The 25,980-nt window shown below is 42.3% G+C and overlaps 1 protein-coding gene across 6 annotated transcripts in view; it reads left to right on the forward strand.

The window, feature by feature from the left end:
• LOC136833472 (LETM1 domain-containing protein 1) overlaps positions 1–25,980 on the forward strand; it is a 414,955-nt gene that overhangs the window by 225,213 nt on the left and 163,762 nt on the right. For all 6 annotated transcript variants that reach the window (XM_067095677.1, XM_067095676.1, XM_067095671.1 and 3 more), the window contains exon 5: positions 13,615–13,728. In XM_067095677.1, coding sequence (XP_066951778.1) covers positions 13,615–13,728 — 114 coding nt within the window. The remainder of the gene's footprint in view (positions 1–13,614; positions 13,729–25,980) is intronic.

Genomic DNA, 25,980 nt, shown 5'->3' on the forward strand with positions numbered 1-25,980 from the left:
AATAAAGGTTATTGTGTCTGCTTTCAAACCATCATTGTAAAATAGCCAAGAGTTTAATATATGCTGAAAGATAAGGCGATGACTGCATTCATCTTGAAATCAATCTTATACTCCGGTACACTGAATCCCATAAAAACACACACCAATGACCCTGTAACCCTTCTAGGACCCCCCCAAAGATATTATCTTTGTTTTATTTATCATTCTGGATAATTTCCTTGAGTATCTTAATCTTACAGGAATAACTAGGTGGTTTTGTTCACTTCAAAAAAGACCTAAAAAAGTAATGCTTTACACAATAAAAAAGCAGCAGAAAGATAATGGGATATTTTAATCAGAATACTCTGAGGCTGATACAGTCGTCTCACCTGCAAAACAATAATAATTGTCGTCAATAATGGCTAAAATACATTTTGATTGGAAAAAACGTAAGCACCAATTACTTCAGGCGAGAATCAGACATCATAGTCCAGTAAATCATTATCCACGTCATTCTCATGAGGAGTATCTTGAAGAGTGTCTGGAGTAGCAGTGAGGGTATCTTGATCACAAAAAAGCTGGTTGAAGTATGTCATGAAAATCTGGGGGATGAATAGAACCAGATCTTTAAGATGGTCAAGTTTATTTGGCTGGAGGCGACAAACTGTAGCATACTTTGGTTCGAGAGGTACGCTGGACAGGTTAAAAAGTGAGGGACTGTAATTAGCTCTACCCTTCATTAACCTTACACTACCTAGTGGGTCATTATAGTTCATGCCAAGGAAGTAGCCTTCCCTGAAGTTCAACTGAAGCATAAACCTCCGGGCGTCCTGGAATCTGTACTGTGGGCGTGGTCGTCGAGGTGTCACACTCTTCTGCAATACATCAACATTCAAGAAATACTCCCGTTTCATGACATTAACCTCAAATTTTGCAGTCACCGCATTTCTGATCACTTTACAGTAGCTGTCAAAGTCATAAATGTCACCAGTGGCCCTAATATTTTTTTCTATATTACCAAAAGCTCTATCACACGGCATGTAACTATGGCCAGGGATTAGAAAATAATGTTCAACCTTCTGAAATTTACCACCATGCAGCTCACTTAGATAATACAAAATCAAGTTTATGTTCTTGTTTTGCCCCCCCACAGTTATCTGTCACGACTTTCATTGTACCAAACTTTTTATTATCGTATTCTTCATCCACCCACTTCTTCAGACAAGACACTATCTCAGCACTTCCATGACCGCCACTCACTTCGTCCCACACATAGAATTTTGATTTATTTTTCTTTAAATCATGAATACACAGATTGTACATCCAAAGTTTACGTTTATAGTATGCCACACTAGTTGACATCCTGGGAATTGGTAAAGTCTGCTGGAGATCAAAGCAGATGCACCGCACGTCCGGGTCAGTGTTCTCAGCTAAATGTTTCATAGTAACCTGCCCCTCCTTTGCTAGCTCCAAGTGATCGTCAAGCTGTTGTTGTAGTGCTGGCTTATCTTCCTCACTGGCCTTCTCGATGTTATTCTTCAACAAATCACATGTAGAACAGATGTCAGTTTGAGGGGGTTTGAAGCCAAGGCGGCACCATGTATGAAAAATCTTGCGATAAATGCCCTCAGTCACTGGTTTATCTCTGGGGTGCTCCTCCTCCATCCACTCTGAATATAAGCGATACAGCTTCATAATATTGAGGTTCCCCTCCAGATAACGAAGAAAAGGTGATTTGGCACGTGTGAAATGACTTGTTACTGTAGGAAAACTCTGGATGTGCTGTAAAACTTGATCCACCTGTGGGTCCTTAGTCTTGTGTGATGGCAGGTGTTTCCCACGTTGATCAGGAATGGGGCTTCCTGTAGCTGTCATGGACTTAGGTGCTGTCTTTACGCGGGTCTCACTGATAGCTAGAATGCTTAAAAACCCCTTTTTACGCACACTGTACACTGCATCATTGTGAGAGAGGGTGTAGGAGCGAGTACAGGAACGACAACGTTCTTCTTCAGGGTTCATGACAGGACGCCTCCTTTTTACAGGCTTGTTCTTCACATTTTTCTATAAATATGCATTTTGTAGGTTGAAATCAGCAATATTCCAGAAAAATGCTGATGAGTGGTTTGTACCGTGGGAATTGTAATGGTATCGAAACAGCCGTCTGGGCAAGGAGTGCCAATAACTCGTGCTGCAACTTGTTCCCCTGTTGTTCTGCTTACATACGCCTCACCTTTGTTACGTAAGCTTTTGGCTACATTTTGCTCCCAATTAGCAAAGTCCCGGACTCTCTTTCTGCCACTGGAAGGTTCTGGAACATTGTCATCTACATTCTGACGGACATGATGAAGAGGAACCAGTATTATTAATGAATAAAGAACAAAAAGAAGCCCATTAAATCGAGAGGCGATCATGGGGAAGGAAGGTACAAGAATGTTTTTTATTGCAGTGATAGCCAGCGGCTCCGCTGATGGCTAGCCTTTCTCATTGGCCGTGTGGGAGGTGTGGCAGGACGTCTGGGCTCATGATTGGTTTATGCACCACGGGCGCTTGCAACTCTCTGCCACCCAGACCAGCCATGTGCAGCGTCACTAAGGAAAAGAAGTAATGTTACCAAACGAGAATTTCGACCGTGTTGTTGCGGGAAATTTGAACTGAAATTTCTTCTCCCGACAACTAGAGGGTTAGAGAGGACGTTGGTGTGCTTAACTCAAATCGGCAGAACGGTGTCATTACGACAGCCAAGCCATATATATATATATATATATATATATATCTATATATAATATATATAATATATATAATATATATATATATATATATATATATATATATATATATATATATATATATATATATATACATATATAATATACACACACACACACACTGAACCCCTCATATTCACGGGGGATGCATCCCACACACCCCTGCAAATAGCTAAAATCCGTGAATACTTAAAACCCCTCTAAAAACACTTAGAACTGCCCCTTTTGATAGTTCAAACACGGAAAAACCCTGTAAAAATGCATATACCTGAGTATTTTAATAGTTTTATCACAAAAAGTGCATTTATTCATGAAAATTATATGAAAATACAGTAATTAGTAAATATTTCTCAGTGAAAAATACCACGAATGGGTGAATTTTCCGCGAATAATGGCTAGATATGTTCCACAGAGAAACTCATCAATGGTCCAAGTCTGTGAATCATGAGAATCTGTGAATAGGCATGTATATAGAATATATATATATATATATATATATATATATATATATATATATATATATATATATATATATATATATATATATATATATATATATATATATATATATATATATCTATATATATATATATACAGACACAGTAGAACCTTGGTTCTCGACGCTAATTTGTTCCAGAAGAAGTGTCGAGATTCGATTTTGTCGAATTCTGAGTTAATTTCTCCCATAAGAAATAACTGAAAATGGATTAATCCATTCCTGACCACCAGTCATTACCCCAACCTTGCCTTTTTATACAAAACTTTACACAAATTACAATTAAATAGGTTCAGAGTTGAATAACTTACCGTATCAGAAGCACTTTTTACATTTTTAAATGCATACTGTATAAAAAAAGTTGGCCTATGACCAATGCGGCCGTATTACTGATGATATACCGAGAGCCATAGGCTAGGCTAAGTAGCCTATAGGCACTACCAGAATGTACTGTAACAGGTACACATGAAAACTGTTGTTAATAATGATAACATTGAAAAACAAGCCATATTATCACATGAAATTAATAATACAGTATTTATAAACCGAATTACTGTATGTCTGTTATCATAAAATTAGGAAAAATTTCTGAAATTACGCCGAAATTTCGGAAATTTTTCTTAATTTTATGATAACAGACATACAGTAATTCGGTTTATAAATACTGTATTATTAATTTAATGTAATAATATGGCTTGTTTTTCAACAGCAGCAGCAGCAGCATGTATTGGCTTTAAATGCTTTTAAATAAGCATGGGAAGAACGCCACCAACAACGCCAACTAGCGGCAGCTGCCCGAAACTCTTTTTTTCTACAAACATCATATGATTCATTGGGTCGGATTCCGGTTTGTTGTTTGAACTCCGATGCAAAATTTACTCAACATTTCGTGTTGAAATCCGATTATTTCGAGTTCTAGTACAGTCGAGGACAGGGTTCTACTGTATATATATATATATATATATATATATATATATATATATATATATATATATATATATATATACACACATATATATATATATATATATATATATATATATATATATATATATATATATATATATATATATATATATATATATATATATATATATATATATATATATATATATATATATATATATATATATATATATATATATATATATATATATATATATATATATATATATATATATATATATATATATATATATATATACATACAGTGACCCCGTATTAATGGGGATGCATCCCCATCCCCCGCGAATAGGTCAAATCATGAATGCTTAAAACCCCTCTAAAAACACTTAGAACTGCCCATTTTGATAGCTTTAACCAAGAAAAACCCTGTAAAAATGCTTATACCTGAGTATTTTAATAGTTTTATCACAAAAAGTGCATTTATTCATGAAAATTATAAGAAGATACAGTAATTAGTGAATATTTCTCAGTGAAAAATACAGCGAATGGGCAAATTTTCCGCGAATGATGGCTAGATATGTTCCACAGAGAAACCCGCGAATGTGTGAGTCTGCGAACCATGAGAACGCGAATACAGGGGTTTACTATATATATATATATATATATATATATATATATATATATAATATCTGTAAATAGATGTATACTTTACATACACTCATAATGCATAAGTACATGATTTAAAATTTGTTGAGAAGGCCCACCTCCCTAAGAAAGATTCATAACTGCTCTATATTACAATCCTCACAGAGAATTGTAGCAAGGATATATAAAATCTCCATCTTTATCACATCCCTAAGAGAGGAACCTACATCTTAGATCCCCAAGACTGGCACACTTGACCAGCAAATGTCTCACAGTCAAGGGCACAATACAGTCATCGCACAACAGATAGTTTTCACCTGACATCAAGAACTCATGAGTGAGTCACATACGTCCAATCCGTAACCTAAACATCATGTCTAGTCTCCTTGGCATATAAGGATATGACCTTCTAGTCTCCTTGGTATAAAGGGATATGACATGGAGATACTGAGGACATAGTATAACACATTTTTTGGTTTGTCTCAATATTTTCCAAAGGGACTGCTGATGGGCTTTTTTATTTTCTGACTTACAAGAGGAAATGCATCCCTTAGTAGCAGGCTTCTTCCGGGGTCTGCAGACTTATTAAGTTGATGAGCTTGCTCATTCCCTGGATTCTCAACATGGGAAGGCACACAGCATAAATTTGCTTCTTTACCTCTTCTTCCCACTAACAAAGTCATTCCAATATGTCTAAAGTAAGTTGGTGTAAAGAATTAAAAGATTCTAAAGACTGAGGAACACTTCTCGAGTCACAATATACTGTATAGTAAAATTATTTCCATTCTGAGTTAAAATCCCCTTTAAGGCCTTTAAAACTGCATGCAGTTCTACTGTAAAAATACATGCAACAGATTATAAATCTCCCGCTTCATTCTACATCTGGAAAGACTGCTCCAACGCTAATGCCAGCATCTGACTTTAAGCCAGAGGAATGATCTAAAAATATTGATCACATTGCCTCACCTAACATTTCTGCTTTTGTCAAATTAAAATATATACTCAATTATACCTCTGGAAGGTTCCAGAGGGCTAACTGAATATCTAGCTGGTAAAGTCAAGGTCCTTGCCATGTTTAATTGATGGGTTATATGTTTTACTCTAGAAGCAAATGGTTGTGGTTCCTTGGGGTGATTTTCATAGAACTCCCAATGCCTTTCATTTCTAATGCAAATGCTGGTTAAGGACTTGTGGAGCCTCTGAAATTGGTACCAGCTCCAAACCAGCAGATGTTGGTAATGAAGATCCAGGGGCATCTCATCAGCGTTTTGTAAGCATGCTCTTGGTAGGAGATTACTTAAATGCTCGTGTAACGGACTCACGTATTCGCGGATTTCTCTGTGGAACATACATACACACTATTCACAGAAAATTTGCCCATTCGCGGTAATTTTTCACTGAGAAATATTCACTAATTACTGTATTTTCATGTCATTTTCATGACTAAATGCAGTTTTTATGATAAAACTATTAAAATGCTCAGGTATAAGCATTTTTAGAGGTTTTTTGTTTAAACTATCAAAAAAGTTCATGAGATTTTATAAAATTTAATGTTTTATTTACCTTTTGTGAAACATGAGTATAAAATTTAATGTATTTATTGTGTGAGTGTGTTCCAATATGAAAGCGTATGCCTTTTTGCAGCTTTTAATTTCATTATCATTTTCATGCTTTCATCACTACAAGTGACCTATCTGGTCCCAGTGCTAGGCTTCTAGCCTTGACCTGTCATTTCATCCAGATCCTTTGGGCCAGCCCTATGAGAGCTAATAGTCAGCTCAATGGTCTGGTTAAATTGTTTTTGATAATTATATATATATATATATATATATATATATATATATATATATATATATATATATATATATATATATATATATATATATATATATATATATATATATATATATATATATATATATATATATATATATACATATATTATAAAATTTTATTGCATCATCAGTAACGTAGATGTTGTTACACCAGTTTTAGTAATCATAAATCAGTCAAACAGTCAATCCCCTGCATCTGCTGATTTGACTCCAACCTGTTTTGAGAAAGAGTTTTCTGACTTCCAAGCTTCTGCGAGTGGATTATGAGAACCATCTATGGCTTTGAGAACCATCTGGGACTACTAGTTTTGCCTCTGATGAGGACTTTTAGGCCCAGCTCTTGCCTTCAGTGTTCTCCTTCACCTCCTCTACAGCATATGGATAAGGATGAGGAACACTTGTAATCTGTCCCCTCAGTTTTTAAGGAACTGGTTCAGTTAGGGATTACGGTTTAGTTGTGGTTGTAGTTCTTGTCAGCTCTTGCAGGACTGAGGCACAGGCCTAACTTGCCATTCTGCATTTCACAGTCATCAACCAATGGCCATATTTAAGGTCCATGTTTCACATCTTACAGTAGTGGACCCAACCTAATGAAAATCCTGATCCAACAAGTACTTGCTGTGGGTTCATATTCATTAGGCAAGCAATAAATAAGGATATTTCTCATGATACCTGATTAATTTGGTTATAGGAAAATCTCTTACCTTCCTCCAGCACTCAGTGTTGGAATCAGTAAATGTTAAGAGGGTAAGTGTCACCTCAAAAACAATGGTTTTTATGGTAAAATCAGTTTTTATATAAGTGACTTACCAAGCAATTACATAGTTACTTGCTTTCTACGCGGCAGTCTAACACAATTCAAATTTTCGTGGTGGTGCTACCATTGCTTGTGTAGGTGACAGGGTCCCGCCCACTTTTAGGACTGATAGGCACAACTCAGCAGAGAGCTTCAATTTGTTTTCTGGTGGCTCCTGATTAACATCGGTAGTGTTGTGCAGTCGCTGCTTCATCTTTTTTGGATTTTGTCTTGTATTTTTGGTGAAGTATTCTCTTGCACTTTTTTGTGGTGCTTTTTTTCAAGCTTAGTAATATCGTTAGCATTAGTTAACTTTATTCCTTATTCCTAAAGATAGTCAATATGTCAAGACTCCAGCTTTTCAAGCATTTGTTATTGCATTAAAGGGTGTAAAACTAGACTAACTAAGGTGACTTATGATTTGCATACTAAGTGTGTGTCAAGTGTATGGGGCAGGAATGTAGTAGAGAGCTTACATGTCCAGAGTGTCAGGATTGGGAAGATAGTAAATGGGAAACTTTGAAATCCCATCTGGAAAAATTAAACCAAGATAGAAAAAGGAAAGCGGCCCTTAGAGCCGAAAGTAGAGCTAGTCAGGAGATTCCTTCTTTACCTAATTTGGTAGAAGACAGCTCTGTCTTCTCCTTTGATTCATGCTATGTCTCCTATTCTTAGCCCTTCTACACCTTTACCCCAGACTCCTTTACCAGGTTCCCATGCTTCTGATCCCAACACTGTTGCCAGTCTTGAAACAAAATTTGATAAGAAATTTGAATTTTTGGCCAATACTCTTATGGAGTTAGGTTCCCCTTTCAGGGATTTTGTGTTGAAAATGGCATCCAGTGTTCCAAGTGTCAGTGTTGCACCTAGTGACAGTATTGTGAGTGTTGGGGAGGTGGCTGCCTGTCCCACTGGCACTCCTAGACGAAGGTCATTGTCCTGCTCACTATCCCGCTCCCCCGCACCGGGGAGAAGACCCACCAGAGGTCCAAGGGAGGCCAGTGGGGTTTGCCCACGGACAGTCGCCCCCTCCATCGAGCCTGTTGCATGGTCCCAAGCTGCGACAGAGAGCCATTAGAAAGGTGTCTTGTTCAGTGCTTCTCATCTGTTGTCGGATTTGGAAGACTCTTTGCTGGATGCGAGGCATCAGTGGCGTCGATGTTCCGTCTCTCAGCTTTTGAGGAGGCACTCTGATGTGGCAGACAGCTCCTCTCCTCCTGTTAAGAGGTATAAGGAGGCTAGTGTTATCCCTCAGCCCTTTTGCAGTTTCGCTGCTCCGTCTGCTACTGGTTCTTCAGCTCATCATCAACCTTCATGGGATAGTCTGGAACCTCTCTTGAGTCGCGAGTGCCCTAATTTGGTCTCAAAGCGACATGATTTTTTGAGTAAGTGCCTGTCACTGTCTGCTAAGTGCTCTGTTAGCTAGGAGTGCCCCTCTCCTTTGTCTTGCTTGGTGCCCATTTCGCCATTTCAATCTTCCGCACCCGACCGCTTGACGCCAACTTTGGAGTGTTTGGCAGCAACATTTGGGCGCAGGGCGCCAACCTTGGAACACTCAGCGCCTCTTCCTTCTTCATCAGCTCAGGAAGATTCTGCTTTAGTCCTGATCAAGTGTCACCTTGAAGAACTCATGGGCTTTTTAAAGATGACAGTCGTTTCCAAGAGCAAGGACACCTCATCACCTCTCTTCTGACAAGGATGAACTTGAACAAGATACTGCTTCTTCGTCTGCTTATTTGTCATTACTGAGATTTTTTCTGACTAATTTTCCAGACTTCTTCGAGCCTGCTGCTCCTGATTCCTCAGCCTTGACCTTCCTAGTGAGGAAACGGACTGCTGACGTCACTTGCCTCCCCAAGCCAGTGCTTTCCACCTCTTCAAAGAAAGTCTTCCTTCCAAATTTCTCAAGAAGTATTGCTTCTACACCACTGGGGAAGCTCCTGCCTTGGGAGTCTCCGCCCCTCCCAGGGGGACTTCTCCAGTTTGGTTGATGCCACACGTCGTTCTGCGTTCTCTGCAGCCAAGATTTCCTTCCCTTTGTCCGAACTGGATCATCTCGTCAAGAACCTGTTCAAAATATTAGAAAGTTTTAGCTTCCTCGATTGGATGGTGGGGGCTTTAGCAAGAAAAATCGAGGATTGTCCGGTTCTGGCTGAAGATTTCTCTTCTGACTGGTTGGGGGTACTGTATTGTCTTGCGCAGACAAGGCAGGCAGGGATGGTTCTTCCGAGCTAGCCTCCTTGTTTTCAATGGGGATCTTGAAGAAGTGAGAGCTGTGGTGCTCCTTCACCAAGAAAGGAGTCATCATAACACAGAAGTCAGCCTTCTTGTTCTCCCCATTAGACAGATCCTATCCCTTCCCCCATGACACCGTTAAGGAGATCCTGTCTGACAATAAGAAATCTACAACTGATCTTTTGGTTTAGTCTTCCTAGCGACCTAAGAAAGCTCCCACAACAGCAACCAACTCCTTCTCTCCTCTACAACCTCAGCCCTTTCGAGGAGGAAGGTCTAGACCTCAACCTAGACCTCTGACCAATCTGCTCCCCGTCTAGATAGATCAAGAAGTGGTCATTTAAACCAGCCACCAAGAAATGAGGACACAGTCCTTCATGACCCAGTCAGAGCCAGGCTGCACCTCTTTTGGAAGGAATGGAGCCACAGGGTGGCAGAACCTTGGGTAGTCCAAGTGTTGAGGGAAGGATATTCCATCCCTTTCCAAGAGAAGCCCTCCCTTACCCAAGTCACTGATCAACTTGACTGCGTACTCAGCTCACTCTGAGAAGTTTGCCGCCCTTTCTCAAGAAGTCGAGTCTCTTCTTCGCAAAAGGGTAGTAGAGGAGGTTTTGGATCCCGACTTGGAGGGATTCTACAACTGTCTTTTCTTGGTCCCCAATTCATCTGGGGGCTGGAGACCAGATCTGGATGTCAGCTCCCTGAACCGTTTCGTGCTGAAAACCAAATTTCATCTGGAGACCAACCTCTCTGTCATGTCGTCTCTCCATCAGGGTGACTGGATAGTCACTCTGGACATGCAGGATGCCTATTTCCATGTCCCGGTACATCCAGATTCAAGAAAGTTCCTGCGTTTTGTGTTTCGGGGCAAAGTTCTCCAGTTTCGAGCCTTGTGCTTCAGCCTGTCCACAGCCCCACAAGTGTTCACACACATCTTCACTCCTCTTGGGAAACAGCTTTACCTTCCCAACATCAACATTTGTCTCTATCTCGACGATTGGCTGTTTCACTCCTTCGAAGGAAAAGTGCACGGAGGACTTAGAGTACTTTTCGCCTGACTCAGGAGTTGGACATTTTGGTCAACTTGCAGAAGTCGAAATTAGTTTGGACACAGAAGATTCCCTATTTAGGGATGATTCTAAACTCAGACTTTTCAGGTTTTTCTATCCCCCAAATGGACCAACTCGTGTCTCCAGACTATCTGGGAGTTCATAGACCTCAAGACTTGCTCAGCGGTTCAGTGGATGAGTCTGCTGGGGACCTTGGCCTTGGTAGAACTGTTTGTGAAGTTGGGCAGGCTTCATTTGAGGTCTCTTCATTTTTATCTCAAAGTGGGCTGGAGCAGGAAAACCCAAGCGGACTCCTCATTTTCCCCATTTCCTCTGACATCAAGCAGACCTTTGATGGTTGTTGTCCATAGAAAGACTTCGAGAAGGGAAGTCTCTTCTACCTTTGCACCCCAACCTAGAATTTTATTCTGACACTTCAGATCTAGGTTGGGGAGCCCTTCTAGGTAGTCAGATGATCTCAGGGATGTGGTCAGTAGATCAGAGAACTCTCCACATCAATGTGAAGGAACTAAAGGCCATTCACCTAGGTCTCCAAGCCTTCTCTCCTCTAGTTTCTGGCAAAAGTAGTAGTGGTTTAGGCAGACAACACCATGGCGCTGTCTTATGTCCGCAAACAAGGGGACACCCACTCCTTCACTCTCTACAAGACGGCGAAAGACCTCCTTATCTGGGCAGAGCAGTACCAAGTGAAGATTATCACTTACTTCGTTCAGGGAAGAATGAATGACCTCGCAGACGAATTGAGTCATTGCAGTCAGGTTTTGCCGACGGAGGGGACCCTGGACTCCCTTGTATGCGACTATCTCTGGAAACTTTGGGGCAAACCAGCTGTGGACCTCTTCGCAACATCAAGAAATCATCGTCTGCCTCTCTTTTGCTCCACAGCCCCGGACCCTCTCGCATGGGCAATGGGTGCCATGCTGTTGGACTGGACGGGCCTGGATGTCTATGCCTTTCCACCTTTCGGGCTGATCAGGGAGGTGATGAAAAAGTTCTCCTCTCACCAGAATGTCTCAATGACCCTGGTTGCTCCGTTTTGGCCCAGGCAGGAATGGTTTCCGGATCTGCTGCGACTGTTAGTGGATTTCCCAAGACTCCTGCCACAAAGACAGTCGCTGCTCAAGTAGCCTCACTTCATCATATTCCATCAAGGATTGGCCCTGACAGGCTTCAGTTTGTCAGGAGCCTCGTCAGAGGAAAAGGCTTTTCAAGGCAAGCTGCAGAAACTATTGCTAGGTGTATAAGATCTTCTTCTAGCAGGCTCTACCAATCCAAGTGGTCAGTCTTCACAGGATGGTGCCGCCATAATAACATCTCATCTTTTGAAACCTCTATAAGCCACTTAGCTGATTTTTTTATTTTCCTCAGAACTGACAGGAAGTTGTTTCATTTTAGTATCATGGGGTATAAATCTATGCTTTCTTCAGTGTTTAAGCATAGGGGCCTGGATCTGTCATCCAACCAAGACATCAATGACCTCATCAGATCCTTCGAAACCTCAGATTAGAAAAGCCTAAATTTGGCTCCCAGAATTTGGACATTGTTCTGAAGTGGCTTACTAGTTCAACTTTCGAACCTCCCAGCTCGACCTCTTAAGAATCTCGCTAAAAAGACTCTCTTTCTCGTGGCGTTGGCGACTGCCAAATGCGTTAGCAAACTGCAAGCCTTCAACAAGAGAGTAGGCTTTTCAAATGGAAATGCATTATGCTCTCTCTTTCTCTTGGTTTCCTCGCCAAGAATGAGGACATTTCCAAGCCATGACCTCGCTCGTGTGTTATTAAGACCTTAATGGACATCCTCGGCCCTGAGGAAGAAGAGAGACATCTTTGTCCAGTGAGAGCCCTCCTCCCCTCAGTGGCCATTGGGCATCAAGCGAATTGAAGCTCTCTGCTGAGTTGTACGTATCAGTACTGAAAGTGGGCGGGACCCTGTCTCCTACACGAGCGATGGTAGCACCGCTGTAAAAATTTGAACTTTGTTAGACTGCTGTGTAGAAAGCTAGTAGCTATGTAATTGCTTGGTGAGTATATATAAAACTTTATTTTATCGTAAAAATTTCATTTTTTTTTTTTTTTTTTTTTAGGTACTTGCCCTCTATCAGTGAAATCCTTCCCTCCTTTCAACTTGAGAGGTTAATAGATGAATGACAACCAAAACAATTGCATTCTTAACCCCCACCACCCAAAGAAGTGGGGGTAACTATTGGGGGCCGTTTGTTAATGATTGTTTCAGTTTTAACACTTGTCGAACCTGCACCCAGTAGTTGCAGGTAAAGCAAATGGTAGAGGGGTAAGTACCTGAAAAATTTATTTTATTGTAAGAATCACTGTACTTTATCATAATACTATGCTCAATTTCTGGTGAACAAAGTCAACAGGTCCATTCAACATACCCACTTGATATGACCATTTTCTGCCAAAGGGAAGACTAGGGAGCCTGTATATGCAGATGGCAAGATGGATTATTCTTCTTCTTTTTTAACATGTCTGGAAAGGGAGCTGACACACCTGAAGGTTGTTGTTAATTGATAGGTTTAGTGCCAAAACAAAAAATGGTTTGCATGCTTTGAGTTATGTTTCTTGCTCTGCTTAACTTTTTAAGTAGTATTTTGGTAAGATAGACATCTTTATGAAGTAGAGTAGCAAAGCTTTAAATGAAAATTATAATTCTGATGTTGCAGATAAGTAATAATATGCTAGAATTATTGTAATCTCAAAATAATCAAAACTACTGTATATGATTTGGTATCTTAAAGTACAGCATTAGCATTAAAATATAATAAAATGAGGTATATATAACAAGGATGCTATTAAAATTCAATGTTGCATTATCATTCATAATTTTAGAGATGTACTTGATATCTTAGGTAATTGCTTTTAATTTTCAGTTACTGGTTCCCAAAACACCTTTTGTGCCATCATTTTTGGGATATAAAGCAACGGCATGATTTTGCATTGGTGGCGTTAAAGAAAAGACTTTTTAATGCCCGTCCAGTCTTTAGGTACAGTATTTTTAGTGGTATGTTTTCTGTTTTCTGTAAAGAAGATTTTTTTTATGAAATATTGTCATGTTATATAGATTCTGCCATCTTTAGTCTTGTAGAGTTTCTCCGCCTTTTCTTTCTATTTCTCCACATACTTTCATTTACCTTTATCATAAGGACTTTTTTTTTTTTCCAACACAAATACAAACCTGAAGTTCTTAACATAGGGTTTAGCTTGTGGACACAAGCCAGAACAGCCATTTAACTTTCAGTCAAGGTTGTTAACTATCGACAGGTAGGGGAAAGCCCACCCACCTGTCGCACTGCACTCCACTTTGCTTTTGGCCACCATAGTGTGAAGATGTCTCTGTGCTTCTCTGCCTGACTGCCGTTTGCTTTTTAATTATGCCTTATTTTATTAAAATATAGTACCTGTACTTACTGTATGTGTGATTATTGTCTGATATACAATGTGAACCTCTCAATCACTTAAGCCATCTATGGAGAGGAAATCGCAGGTGTTTAGGCACTGTCCAGGGAAGGACAGATGGTGTAACTGGTTCCTCTCCTCTATTGAGGTTGACCCCATATTCTATATGTCATGCCATAAGCATGAGTGTGACCAGAACAGCCCATGTTCAGAGTGCCAGGTTTAGCCTTCTGAACAATGGGTGAAGTGTGCAGTGGGAAGGAAGAGAGAGAAGTTTTCTCCAGTGTCATTGGAGTGCAGTACTCTGCCAAACTTCTGCCTGCTGTTACAACTCCCAAGGGAGTGGTTTTCCCTTTGCCAACCCCTACTCTTCACTTCGGTAGAGAGCCAAGGGGGGCGGGAAGACAACCAATCCAGTTCCTCCCTGGGAATCTCTTTGCTTGATGGAGTTGTCCTCAGGTGGATGCTCCTTCTTGGGGTGTAGGGAGGTTCCCTCACCTAACCTGACTTCTGTTCCAGGTGTTGTGGAGGCCGAGGGACTTCAGGAGTTGTGGTTCTCCCTAAGTCTCTTGGGGGAGCTGAGTATTTCTGGTTTGATTTATCACTTGAAGGCTGCGAAGGACCTTCCAGTAACTGCTTCGACGGTGACCATGATTACTTCAATGGTAATATTATCCACCAGCTGCAGGATGACCCCTACTTCCTTTTGTGACCCTGCACGCAGCCTCGGTGATGTGCCCCCAGGCTCAGCCATCTGCATTGTCTCTGGATGATGTCCTCACCCACACATTGTTGATGAAAGCTGCACTTGGCAAGAAGTCCAAGAAAAGGAGAAGGAAGTCTTAGTCGTTATTTTCATCTTCATCATCAAGTGCTGTTGCCTCCTCTCCTTCCAAAGCTAGCAAGTGGAGGGAGGAGGAGGTTGCCTCTACCTCCTATGGGAAGTCTCGTAGAGATTCCAGTGGTCAGCTCTTGAGAGAGCTCTGATGGGTCTCTTACTGGTGATACAGCGAGTACCACTGTACCAGTACCGGCCCCAGTAGCTCACATACTCAGGCCGGCAAGGGTTCCTTATCTACGGGCCAGGACCTGGCTAGCAACATGACCCAACAAGAGAAGGTGAGCAGAGAGCATGCAGGAACTCCCTCACCCCCTCCCACTCTTCAAAGAAAGCTGCTTAGGAATCCCAGGATAGTGGCTTGGTCACCCAGGCCAGGAAAGAGGAGGTCTCCTGCTCAGTCTTCTCCATCTGTAGAAGCTCCGACTTCTAAGAAGACTGTAACACACCTGAGGGACAGCCCCTGCCCATGTTCGTGTGAACTTAACCGCTCCCCTCGACCCATGTGGATGTCGTCACCACGGGTTGACTACCCACAGCCTCGCTCTCCTGCCAAGGGCCTCGGTCTTTGACAGGCTGGGCAAGGGTGCTTGCGATCTCTTACCTGTCCCCTCCACCTCCTTGGGGTTTGCCGGGGTTTGACAGGTACAAGTCTCAGGAATGGGGCTGTTTTCGCTCCCATCCCATCCCAACCATGGAGGTCTACATTCCTGGGTCAGTCCTCATACTGGACAGGACATATGCCTGAGTGGACAAAAGATTGCCAGGGGGCTCTGGTGAGTGTCCCTCTCCTGCAGAGAGAGCAGTTCTGGAGGACTGGGACCTGGAAGGACCAGGGGGTTCTGTAAACCAGGACTCGGACACCCCCAAGTTGCAGAGACATTTTGTGGAGATCATTAGAATGATATGGCATGTTAATGACCTTTAGAAAGAGACTTTCTCTTTTCCTGCAGACTGTTCTTCTTCCATCGAGTCTTTCTGGGAACCCTAGAAGGAACCCAAGGCTTCGATTGGCCTGCCATGGTCTAGGTTTGCTGATGGGGTTTTGGACCAGGTGAATTCTCGTGTTTCTGTGCAAGAGAATTTGATCCAACCATGCATGCAAGAGACTTCCTCCACTAACTTGCCAGAGGAAATGTTACATTCCCTCAGAGAGCCCATTGCCAATCAAACAGTTTGACCTGGACTAGGTGTAGGCTTGCTGATGGAGCTTTAGACCAGGTGAGTTCTCTTGTTTATGGACAAGAATTCACTCCAGTCCACCCATTCATGCAAGATACTTCCTCCACCTCTAGCTTGCTGGAGGAAATATTACTTTCCCTTAGAGAGCCCACTGCCAACCAAGCAGGTTGACCTGGACCTGGCTCATTTGTGTCCCGGTGTGTCGCTGGAGTGGCTCCTTTTGAAGTGAGTTTCCTTCTTGTCATGCAGAGGCAGTGGCACTGGAATCGCCTGCCATGGCAGCATTTCAGACCGTCTGGTAGATTGATCTTTGGCCCCTGTCAGTGGCCAAGATTGCTCTTCTTCGGGCACCTGTACATCCAAAGAGGAAGCAGCCTTCAAAAGACTGATGCTGTCTGGAGGTAGAGGCTATTACCTACTTTGCGCACCAGACAACAAACCTATGGCCTAACCTATTTTTGAAGTGGTGAGTTGTTGTGCTGTCTAAAATCTCTAGGTTTGTTGGTTCTGAGTTGGCTTTGGTGCTCAGGAAGGAACCAGTCCTGGGATCCTCCTCCCGCTTTGCTAGAGGTGAGTTAGAGGCTGCAGTGGACAGGCTTTGGGTTGACAACAGCGACAAGCTTGTTCACCAGGCAGTGGCTAAGACCTCCAGGCCTTCGCGTGGCACTGCAGCCCGACCCTCTAGTCAGGCTGGCTCCTCCTTGGGGCAGAGAAAGTCCCAGACTTCCTCAGCCTCTTGTAGGGGTACCCAGGCTTCTATCTCGGTAGCAAAAGCATGTAGCTGCACCCCTTTCAGTCCTCCCAGTCCAAGAAGAGAGACAAGGGAAAGAAGAAGGGTGGAGGATGCTAGGAGCGGTATTCCTCTCTGCTTACTGTTGATGGTGGGAGGTGCCTGTCAACCCATTGGGCAACTTGGCAGCAACATGGAGTGCAGACTTGGGTAGTGGATGTCCTATGGGTAGGGTATGTTTCACCCATATAGTCTTTGCCACCCCTCACCCTTGATCTAGTCTGGTTCCAAACATATGTTCCTGGCTTGCAGAAGGATCTTGCCCTTTGGGAAGAGGTGAATAGGTGCTCAGGAAGGCACTGTGGAAGTCATGAAAGACTGGTCTCCAGGGTTTTACAGTAGCCTGTTCCTGGTGGAGAAGGTGAAGGCGACAGGCAGCTGGAGGCCAGTCATTGACCTATCTCCACTGAACCAGTTAGTTCACCAGACCTGGTTCAAGGTGAAAATGGTTTGTTTGGTTCGCAGTTTCATAAGAGAGGCCGACTTCATGCTTTTGGGTGGATTTGAAGGATGTGTATTTTCAAATACCTATCCATTGGTCCTCCCAGAAGTACCTCCAGAAGTACCTCCGCTTTACCCTCAAGGGGATGGTGTTCCAGTTCAGGGCACTTTGTTTCAGGCTCTCAAATGCTCCACAAGTGTTCATTCGGGAGTTCACGTTGATATCAGCTTGGGCTCATTCACACGGGATAAGTCTGTTGAGGTACCTGGATGGTTGGCTGGCCCTGGCGAGCTCATTGCTTCAGGGCAGAGAGTGTTTTCTGAAGTTTTGTCATGACCTTGGGGTAGTGATATACTTTGAGAAGTCAGATCTCACACCCAAGCAGAGGGTAAAGTATCTGGGCATGCTTATAGACATGGCAGCAGCGGGGGTCTTCCCTTCGGATTTGTGTATCAGCAGGTTCAGAGAGGTAGCACAGAAGTTCCTGCTCGGCAGTGGCAGGATATTCTGGGTCACCTGTCCTTACTGAAGAAGCTGGTCCCTCATTGGCAGCTTCACCTCCACTCCCTCAAGTGGAGGATGAAGGAGTTTTGTTCCTCAGAGATGGACCCTCCATTCTCTCCTATTCTTCTGTTGGATCTAGCTTGGTCTCTAGACGACAGGGACCTCTTAATAGGGGTGCTGTTGGGCACTCCCCCTCACGAGATGCTTCTATTTTCGGATGAATTGACCAAGGAATGGGGCCCACACCTGGTAGAGTTGTTAGTTTCAGGTGTGTGGGACCAGAACAACAGACACCTCCACATCAGTGTCCTAGAATTCAAAGCAGCTTTTGTTCCTACACGAATACAAACCTGAATTCTTTACATAGGATTTAGCCTGCAAATACAAGCTGGAATGGCCACTTAACATTTAGACAACATTGTTAACTACTGACAGTAGGGAGGAAGCTCCACCCACTCGTCAGTTGGCATTCCTCCTTGCTTCTGGCTGCCGCCGAGTGAAGACTGCTGCTGCGCTCTCTGCCTGACTACTGTTTGCTTTCATGCTTTTCTTTCTGTTTGCTTGCTTGTCACATATTGTTGATATAATATAATAAAGTATGCAAACCCGATTTACGAAAGCCTTCAGTAAGAGGAAACTGCTAACCCTTCGGTTCCTGTCTTTTATTGAGGTAGATTCTCATTCCTTTTGTGTAGGCATGACTTTAATCAATCTATCCCTTGTTCAGAGTATTAGGTTCAGAGTACTGGGTTTAGCCATCTGAATAGTGGGTGAAGTTGGCTGATGTCATTGGAGTGCAATACTCTGCTGGTGACACTGAAGACTCTCTCGGGTTCCTTTTTGCCTCTGGCCAAACTTCCACTCTTTGTTACCACTCCTAAGTGAGTGGTTTTCCCACTGCTGACTCCTGTTGCTACATCAGTAGAGGGGGAGGGGGGAACAGCCAGCCCAATTCCTCTTTGGCAGTTTTGCTTCACTCAAAGAAGGAGTTTTCCTCAGGGGACGCTTATTCTCTGGGCATAGGGAGACTGCCTCACCTAACCCGACCTTAGTTGCAGGTGCTGTGGAGCCCTAGGGGCTTAGAGAGCTCTGTCCCTCAGGCCTCTTGGGGAGCCTAGTGTGAATGGTCTCATTGACCTTTTGAAGGCTGTGTGAGGCTTTCCTGTGACTGCTTCAACAGTAACCATAACAACTAATACGGTTATGGTATTCACCGGCTTGAGGGCGACCACCACATTCTTGGTAACTTCGCACATTCATTTGGTGATGTGCCCCCAGATGCTGCCTTCAACTTCATCACTGGGTGATATCCTCCTCCACATGTTGTTGTCCAAAGCTACCCTTCTAAAGAAGTTAAAGAAGAGGTGAAGGAAGTCGTCATAGTTGTCGTCATCTTTGTCTTCATTGTCGAGTGCTGTCACCTCCTCCCCTTCTTCTTTCAAAGCCAGCAAGCAGAGGAAGAAGAAGATTGCCTCACCTGCCCTTGTGTAGTCTCGGGAGCTTCCTGCATAGAAGGCTACTGGGTCTCTTGTTAGCAGTACTGCGTGTTCTGCTGCTCCCACTGCCAAGCTCATGGGAGCAACCTCTGCCCAGGGTTCTCTGGACCCCCAGTGCACCAGTACTGGTCCAGGTAGCTTGCCCACCTAGGCCGGTAAGGGTCCCAGCCTACAGACCCAGGTCCAGCAGCCACAGCTCAGTAAGAGACGGTGAGAAGAAAGCATGCAGGCGCTCCCTAACTCCCCCCCCCCACTCTTTAAAGAGAGCGACCCAGGGATCCCGGGATAGTGGCCTGGCCTGACCAGCTGGTCACCTGGCAATGCAAGATGAGGTTCCCCACTCAGTCTTCTTCTCCTGGGGAAGCTCCAGCTTTTAAGAAGACTGGAGCACACTTGTGGCACAGCCACTGTTCACATTTGTGTGAGTAGGACTGCTCTCCCTGACCCATGCAGATGTCGTCACTGCAGGTTGATGATTGCCCACAGCCTTGCTCACCTGCCACGATTTTGGTCTTCAAAAGGCTTTAATATCATTTCAGAGTCATCTTATGACAGTACCCTTGAAAATATATGGCTTACAGCTAAGTTTGAAAACTAAAGGAGTTACCCCTATATTCAGGCACGCACATTTCATTTCTTACAGTATTCAAGCTATCCTGTTTTCTCTTACAGGGGAAACATTGGTAATTCACAAGAGAGAGAGAGAGAGAGAGAGAACAAAAATACTCATGTACATTAAAAATATTTAATATTAAGACTATGTAAATTACATGGGGACTCACCAGTGATCAATGTTGACGGAAGATGATGATGAATTAGCTATGCAGTCCAATGAATGAATGGTGATATGACTGCACAGCAAAGCAGAGGAGTCACATCTCCCCTGGGGGCATCTCTTCCCCTTCGTCAGGAGGTGCTTCAGTCACTTCATGGACTCCTTCGGGGGTTTTGGGAGGCGGCATCATGCCCATGTACTTCTTCATGCTGACGAAGGGGTTATTATAGGGCTCCTTGGCAGCATTAAGGGGATCGGCCGGTTTCCGACTTTTTTAACGACAGGTTGTTGATATATAGGGGGTTTGTTAAAGGATATTGTGTGGAACTTCTGAGGAAAAATTTTTTGTTCAGTGACCTTAGGTTTTGTGACGTCAGAGCATTTTTCGGCCAAAAATGGCCATTTTCAAAATGCATCTCCTCCTCTGCTTTTTGGTTTTAAGGGATGAGATTTGAACCACTAAAACACATATGGACCTTCGATATAAAGCCGGGGATTTTTGATTTTTCAATTATTTTTCGAGATATGAATTTTTAATTTTTTTATGAAATTTTCCCGGAAAAATTACAGAAAAAATTTCCAAAAATCAGAAACTCAAAATATTAAAAATCCCTGGCTTTTTTAATCTACCATGTTTCCTCATATTATATATGAAATTTCATTTAGATTGGTCCAATAGTAAAGGGAGAGATACATTTTGAAGGTGAAAAACTATGTTTTGAGAAACGGGCCTTCAAAGTTTTAGTTACATAAAAAAAGTAAAAGGGACTTCAAAGACTGTGTTACAATTAATTCTATGGTTTTAATTTTTATTTTTGGGTATTAATTAATGCAAAATGATTATAAATAAGAATATTAATTGATTATTTATGTGCCTAAGACACATTCTTATAAATTTTAGGTTCCTGGTACCCCCCTGTCTGATCTTGCTGCAAGGTATTACTCTAGGGTATCATAGTTGCCTACACTTTTTTATTAGTGTCTCGAATCCATCCCTTGCCAAATGGATCCTGGGAATTACTTTTCATTCACAATTAGGGATTCGTGATTCAAGTAATTCATCAAGTCTTGCTTCACTTATTATGATCATTTTATTTTCAGGATCGTCTATAATATCAGCCTCCGAGCTACTGCTTTCTTTTTCTAAAATATCTTCGCCCTTTGGTAGTGATGAACAAATAAAGAGGCGTTTAGGGGTGGATGTGGTTGGTCTCTGGTCAGCAGAGATTGCTGCCTGCGCCGTTTGATGGGCGATAGCTCTCTCTCTCTCCGTCGCTCCATTCCCCTCTATGGCACTAATTTCTTGAACTCTTTCTTCTACTTCTCGCCTGGACTTTTCCACTTGGCTTTTCCGCATTCTAGAAGCATGAAGTGAACTCTTAGACCTTTTAGGCACGGTGAAAAAACAAAAACACCGCAGAAAATACAGAGTTCAGTCAAGGCTAGCGAGCATGAAAAATGTGTCCTTCTAGCTTGGAAGTTTATAGGCAAACTCGGCCACAGTCGGCGTCATGGTATGACGGTGCGTTGTCATGGCTAGGAATAACTAAAAAGGTGCCGAGTAGGGTATTATTGACATTATACATTTCATTTCATAGGAAGTTTTTGTAATATATATCACAAAAACTATACCAGACTAAATCATTTGCACTACTGGTGTTTTATGGGTATATAGTTATTGTTACATTTTAGGCCATAACTAGAGAAATACGGCAAATTTTAGCATAATATTTCGTGGACACATTCTTGAACCCTATACGAAGCCATAGAATTTTTTTCAGCAAATCAAATTTTTTAAAGATTATTGGGTTTTTTTAGGCGGCTGATCCCCTTAAGGGCAGATGAAAAGATTATGAAGCGTTCCGTATAAGGATCCCATGCCTCTATCATCTTCTGCAGCTCCCTGCCTTTCCTCAGAATTTGGTACAGTGAACCCTCGCTACTTCGCGGTTCGACTATCGCGGATTCACGACTTTGCGGATTTTTTCCATTACGTATGTATATTATAAGAGAAAATATATAGCGGATTTTCCGGAATTTCAAAAATAGTCGCGATATATGAAGACCCAAATATTTCATTAATTCCATTAATAATTATTAATATCTGCTAGTACTGTTGGTTCATTGCATTATGACATATAATTCAGTACAAAATGAAATTAAACAAAAAGAGAATGTGATCATACGATAATTCATTATAGTACTAGTAAAATTAACTGAACATGAAACGCTAATCAGATGCAGTCTGACATTGTCATATTTGAATGGTGTAAGGCTGCTGATGGCTACATATATACTAATTATAAAATACAAATGTAATGAATGTGCATCTTTTCCATGAATCTTTTGTACTGCATCCAATAATATTGTTTGTTGCAAAAATCACATCTCGAATAAACCTATACTACTATAACAAAAAAAGCATAAAATAGCGTAAAGTATATTTGAATTTGAAACTAGCATGTAAGATGGGCTGTGATTGGTTCCATTGGTGATAGATGACGAATCAGCTCCCAAGTTTTGTAATCTCGCCTGTGATTGGTGTTTTGACCGTTTCTCTGACCCGCAGCAGCTTCCCTTGTCTCTGACCCAGCAGCATCTTCTAGATAGATGCTGTTTACATTACCAGTGCTGTGCGTGACAGTGTGTGTTTGAAGTTGAACTTTTTTTAACTTTGTTTACCCCCTACAATGGCTCCCAAGCGTTCTGCTTCTGCTAAGGCTGGTACTGAGCCAAAACGCCAACAGAAAATGATGACGATTGCTGAGAAGGTGACACTTCTCGATATGTTGAAGGAAGGGGAGAAGTTACGGCTGTGGCCCGCCATTTTGGAGTGAACGAATCCACCGTTCGCTACGTTAAGAAGGATGAGGCGAAGATTAGGAAGACGGCTGCCATCACTTTAGCAAGTCAGCAAAGCGAGTTGTTACGGCTCGTAATAAAACGATCGTCCGTATGGAAGGTGCTTTGTCAATCTGGATTGCCGACTGCGGAAGAAGAAAATAGCCTTGGATACTAACACCATCCGAACCAAGGCTTTGAGGTTGCATGAGAATTTCGCGGCAAAGGAACCTCAAGATGATGGCGACCACGCTGAAGAAGAAGAGGAAGACGACGAAGATGATGTAGATGAACCTCAAGCAGGGACATCCACTGATTCCCAGCCTCAGACACGACGTTTTACTGCCAGCAAAGGATGGTTCGCCAAGTTTCAGAAACGCTTCGGCCTGAAAAGCGTTTCCCTGCATGGCGAGGCTGCTTCCGCTGACACGGTCGCTGCTGAAACTTACGCGAATGAGACGTTCAAGAATATTATCGCTGAAGGTGGATACAAGCCCGAACAAGTCTTTAATATGGACGAGACGGGTTTGTTTTGGAAGAGAATGCCATCGCGAACTTTCCTGTTCAAAGAAGAAGCCAAAACCTCTGGCTTTAAAGCATTCAAAGATCGTGTTACCCTCGTGATGTGTGGCAATGCTGCGGGATTTTTTGCTAAAGCCAGGGCTTATTTATAAGTTGAAAAACCTCATGCTTTGAAAAATAAAAATAAGAATCTCCTTCCGTGTATTGGATGCATAATCCAAAAGCATGGATTACGAAGATGCTGACCTCCAACTGGTTCCACCAGTGTGTTTTATCCCACAAGTCAGTAAATATCTCTTAGAGAAGGGCTTGCCATTTAAGATCCTTCTCCTGTTGGATAACGCTGGTGGACACGCGACTGATCTTTCGCATGAGGGCATTCAGGTTGAGTTCCTGCCACCCAACACAACGCCCTTAATTCAACCGATGGACCAGGGGTTATCAGGGTGTTCAAGGTCCTCTACACGAAGAATACCTTGGCGGACCTCGTTGCGTGTGTGGATGCCGCCCAAGAAGATGAGGATGAAACATTCAATTTGAAGGCGTACTGGCGGCAGTACACATTGCCACGTGCCTTCAGAACATCCAGAAGGCACTGCAAGAAATGAAACCTGCTACCGTTAACGCGAACTGGAGGAAGTTGTGGTCCGAGATTGTTTATGACGACGAGGATTTACGCCTGCCGAGATTCAACACTCTGCAGTACGGAAATCTGTGCAGTTGGCTGCGATAATTGGAGGTGACGGGTTTGGCGACATGACGACGGAAGACGTTGACGAGTTGTTGGACTGCCATTCCCAGCCGCTAACTGACCTCGAAGACCTGACAAAATCAGCCAGTGAGGAAGAAAATGAACCCAGGAAGAGACCAAGAAGTTGTCATCGAAGAAACAGGCTTAACATTAGAACGGCTTGCCAAGCTCTGCAACCTAGCGAAGGAGCTGAAAGAATTGTCACAAGAATGGGACGAGGATATGGTTCGTTCTCTGCAGTTCTGCAACAAAATCGATGAAGACATGACTCCCTACAGGATGCTCTTTGATCGTAAAAAAAAAGAAGCAGCGGCAGCAACTTCCGATCACAATGTTCTTCCAGCCCGCATAAAAAGAGCCAGTTCCTCCTGCTACTATGCCTTCGGAAGAAATTGAAGAAGTGTCCCAGGAAGAAGTTGAAGAGGTGTCCCAGGAAAAGACACCTCAGTCTGAAGAGACGTAAAATAAATCATTGGCTGCACAGTAGAAGACATCATCAACTTCATCATCATCATTTCTACCGTGCAGCAAATTCATCGCCATCATCATTCAAGTTTTTCTTCAACTTCTTTCATGGTGGGTACAGTAACAATCTTTATTTCTTTATATACTTTAATATTCTAACATTTTAATATTAGTGCCTGTTTTAGATTAGGTACTGTACATGCATTAAGTGTTCTGTACATGAAAGGGTGGTTTGTTAACAGTACATACTGAGGAGGGCTTTATTGTAACTTCCAACTCTATCGTGGTGAGTAAAATGCTGTACAATTGTACAGTACGCACCATAACAATCTTTCTATTTTTTATGTTCACTTACTGTTTTATTGCTTATCATTTGTGCCTGTGTACTGTATGTACGTATTGTAGATATCTGTACATTACTGTAAAGGGTGGTTTGTTAACAGTACTATGTAAAGGGAGGGTTTTAAAAGTCTGAATACATGTTAAATAAATACTGTAAATATGGTGTCCCTACTTCGCGGATTTTCAGCTATCGCGGCCAGTTCTGGAACCTATCTACCGCGATAAACGAGGGTTCACTGTACAGACTTCAAATTGTTCCAAATCCTTTGCTGTCAGGGGGTCAGAGAGTAGGTGAATGATGGTGGCAATATTTTCTTCCTTCACAATCAAGTAGATGACACTCTCTGGCATGCTATAATGGATGACTACTAAAGCGTCATTTTTTCCCTCATACAACATATCAATAACTTAACCCTTAAATGCCGACTGGACGTACCATACGTCGACTAAAATTGTCTGTTGGGTGCCGAGTAGACGTACGGTACGTTGACTACAAAAAATTTCAACCTTTAGTCAACTTTGACTAGACCGAAATGGTCGAAAAATGCAATTGTAAGCTAAAACTCTTACATTCTAGTAATATTCAATCATTCACCTTCATTTTGCAACAAATTGGAAGTCTCTAGCACAATATTTCGATTTATGGTGAATTTTTGAAAAAAACTTTTTCCTTACATCCGCGCAGTAACTCTGCCGAAAATTTCAGAAATTCTTTCGTCATTTTGTCGTAATTTTTCCACCGTTTTATATTAGCCGTTACATAAAGTTTTATATATGAAAATGTGCGCAATTTCATTTAAAATACAACAAAAAACAACCCATGGTTGTAGCTTTTATCAGTTTTGAAATATTTTCATATAAATCACGTTAAGTGTCAAAATTTCAACCTTGA

Source organism: Macrobrachium rosenbergii, chromosome 51 (genome assembly GCF_040412425.1).
Source record: "Macrobrachium rosenbergii isolate ZJJX-2024 chromosome 51, ASM4041242v1, whole genome shotgun sequence".
Lineage (NCBI taxonomy): Eukaryota > Metazoa > Arthropoda > Malacostraca > Decapoda > Palaemonidae > Macrobrachium > Macrobrachium rosenbergii.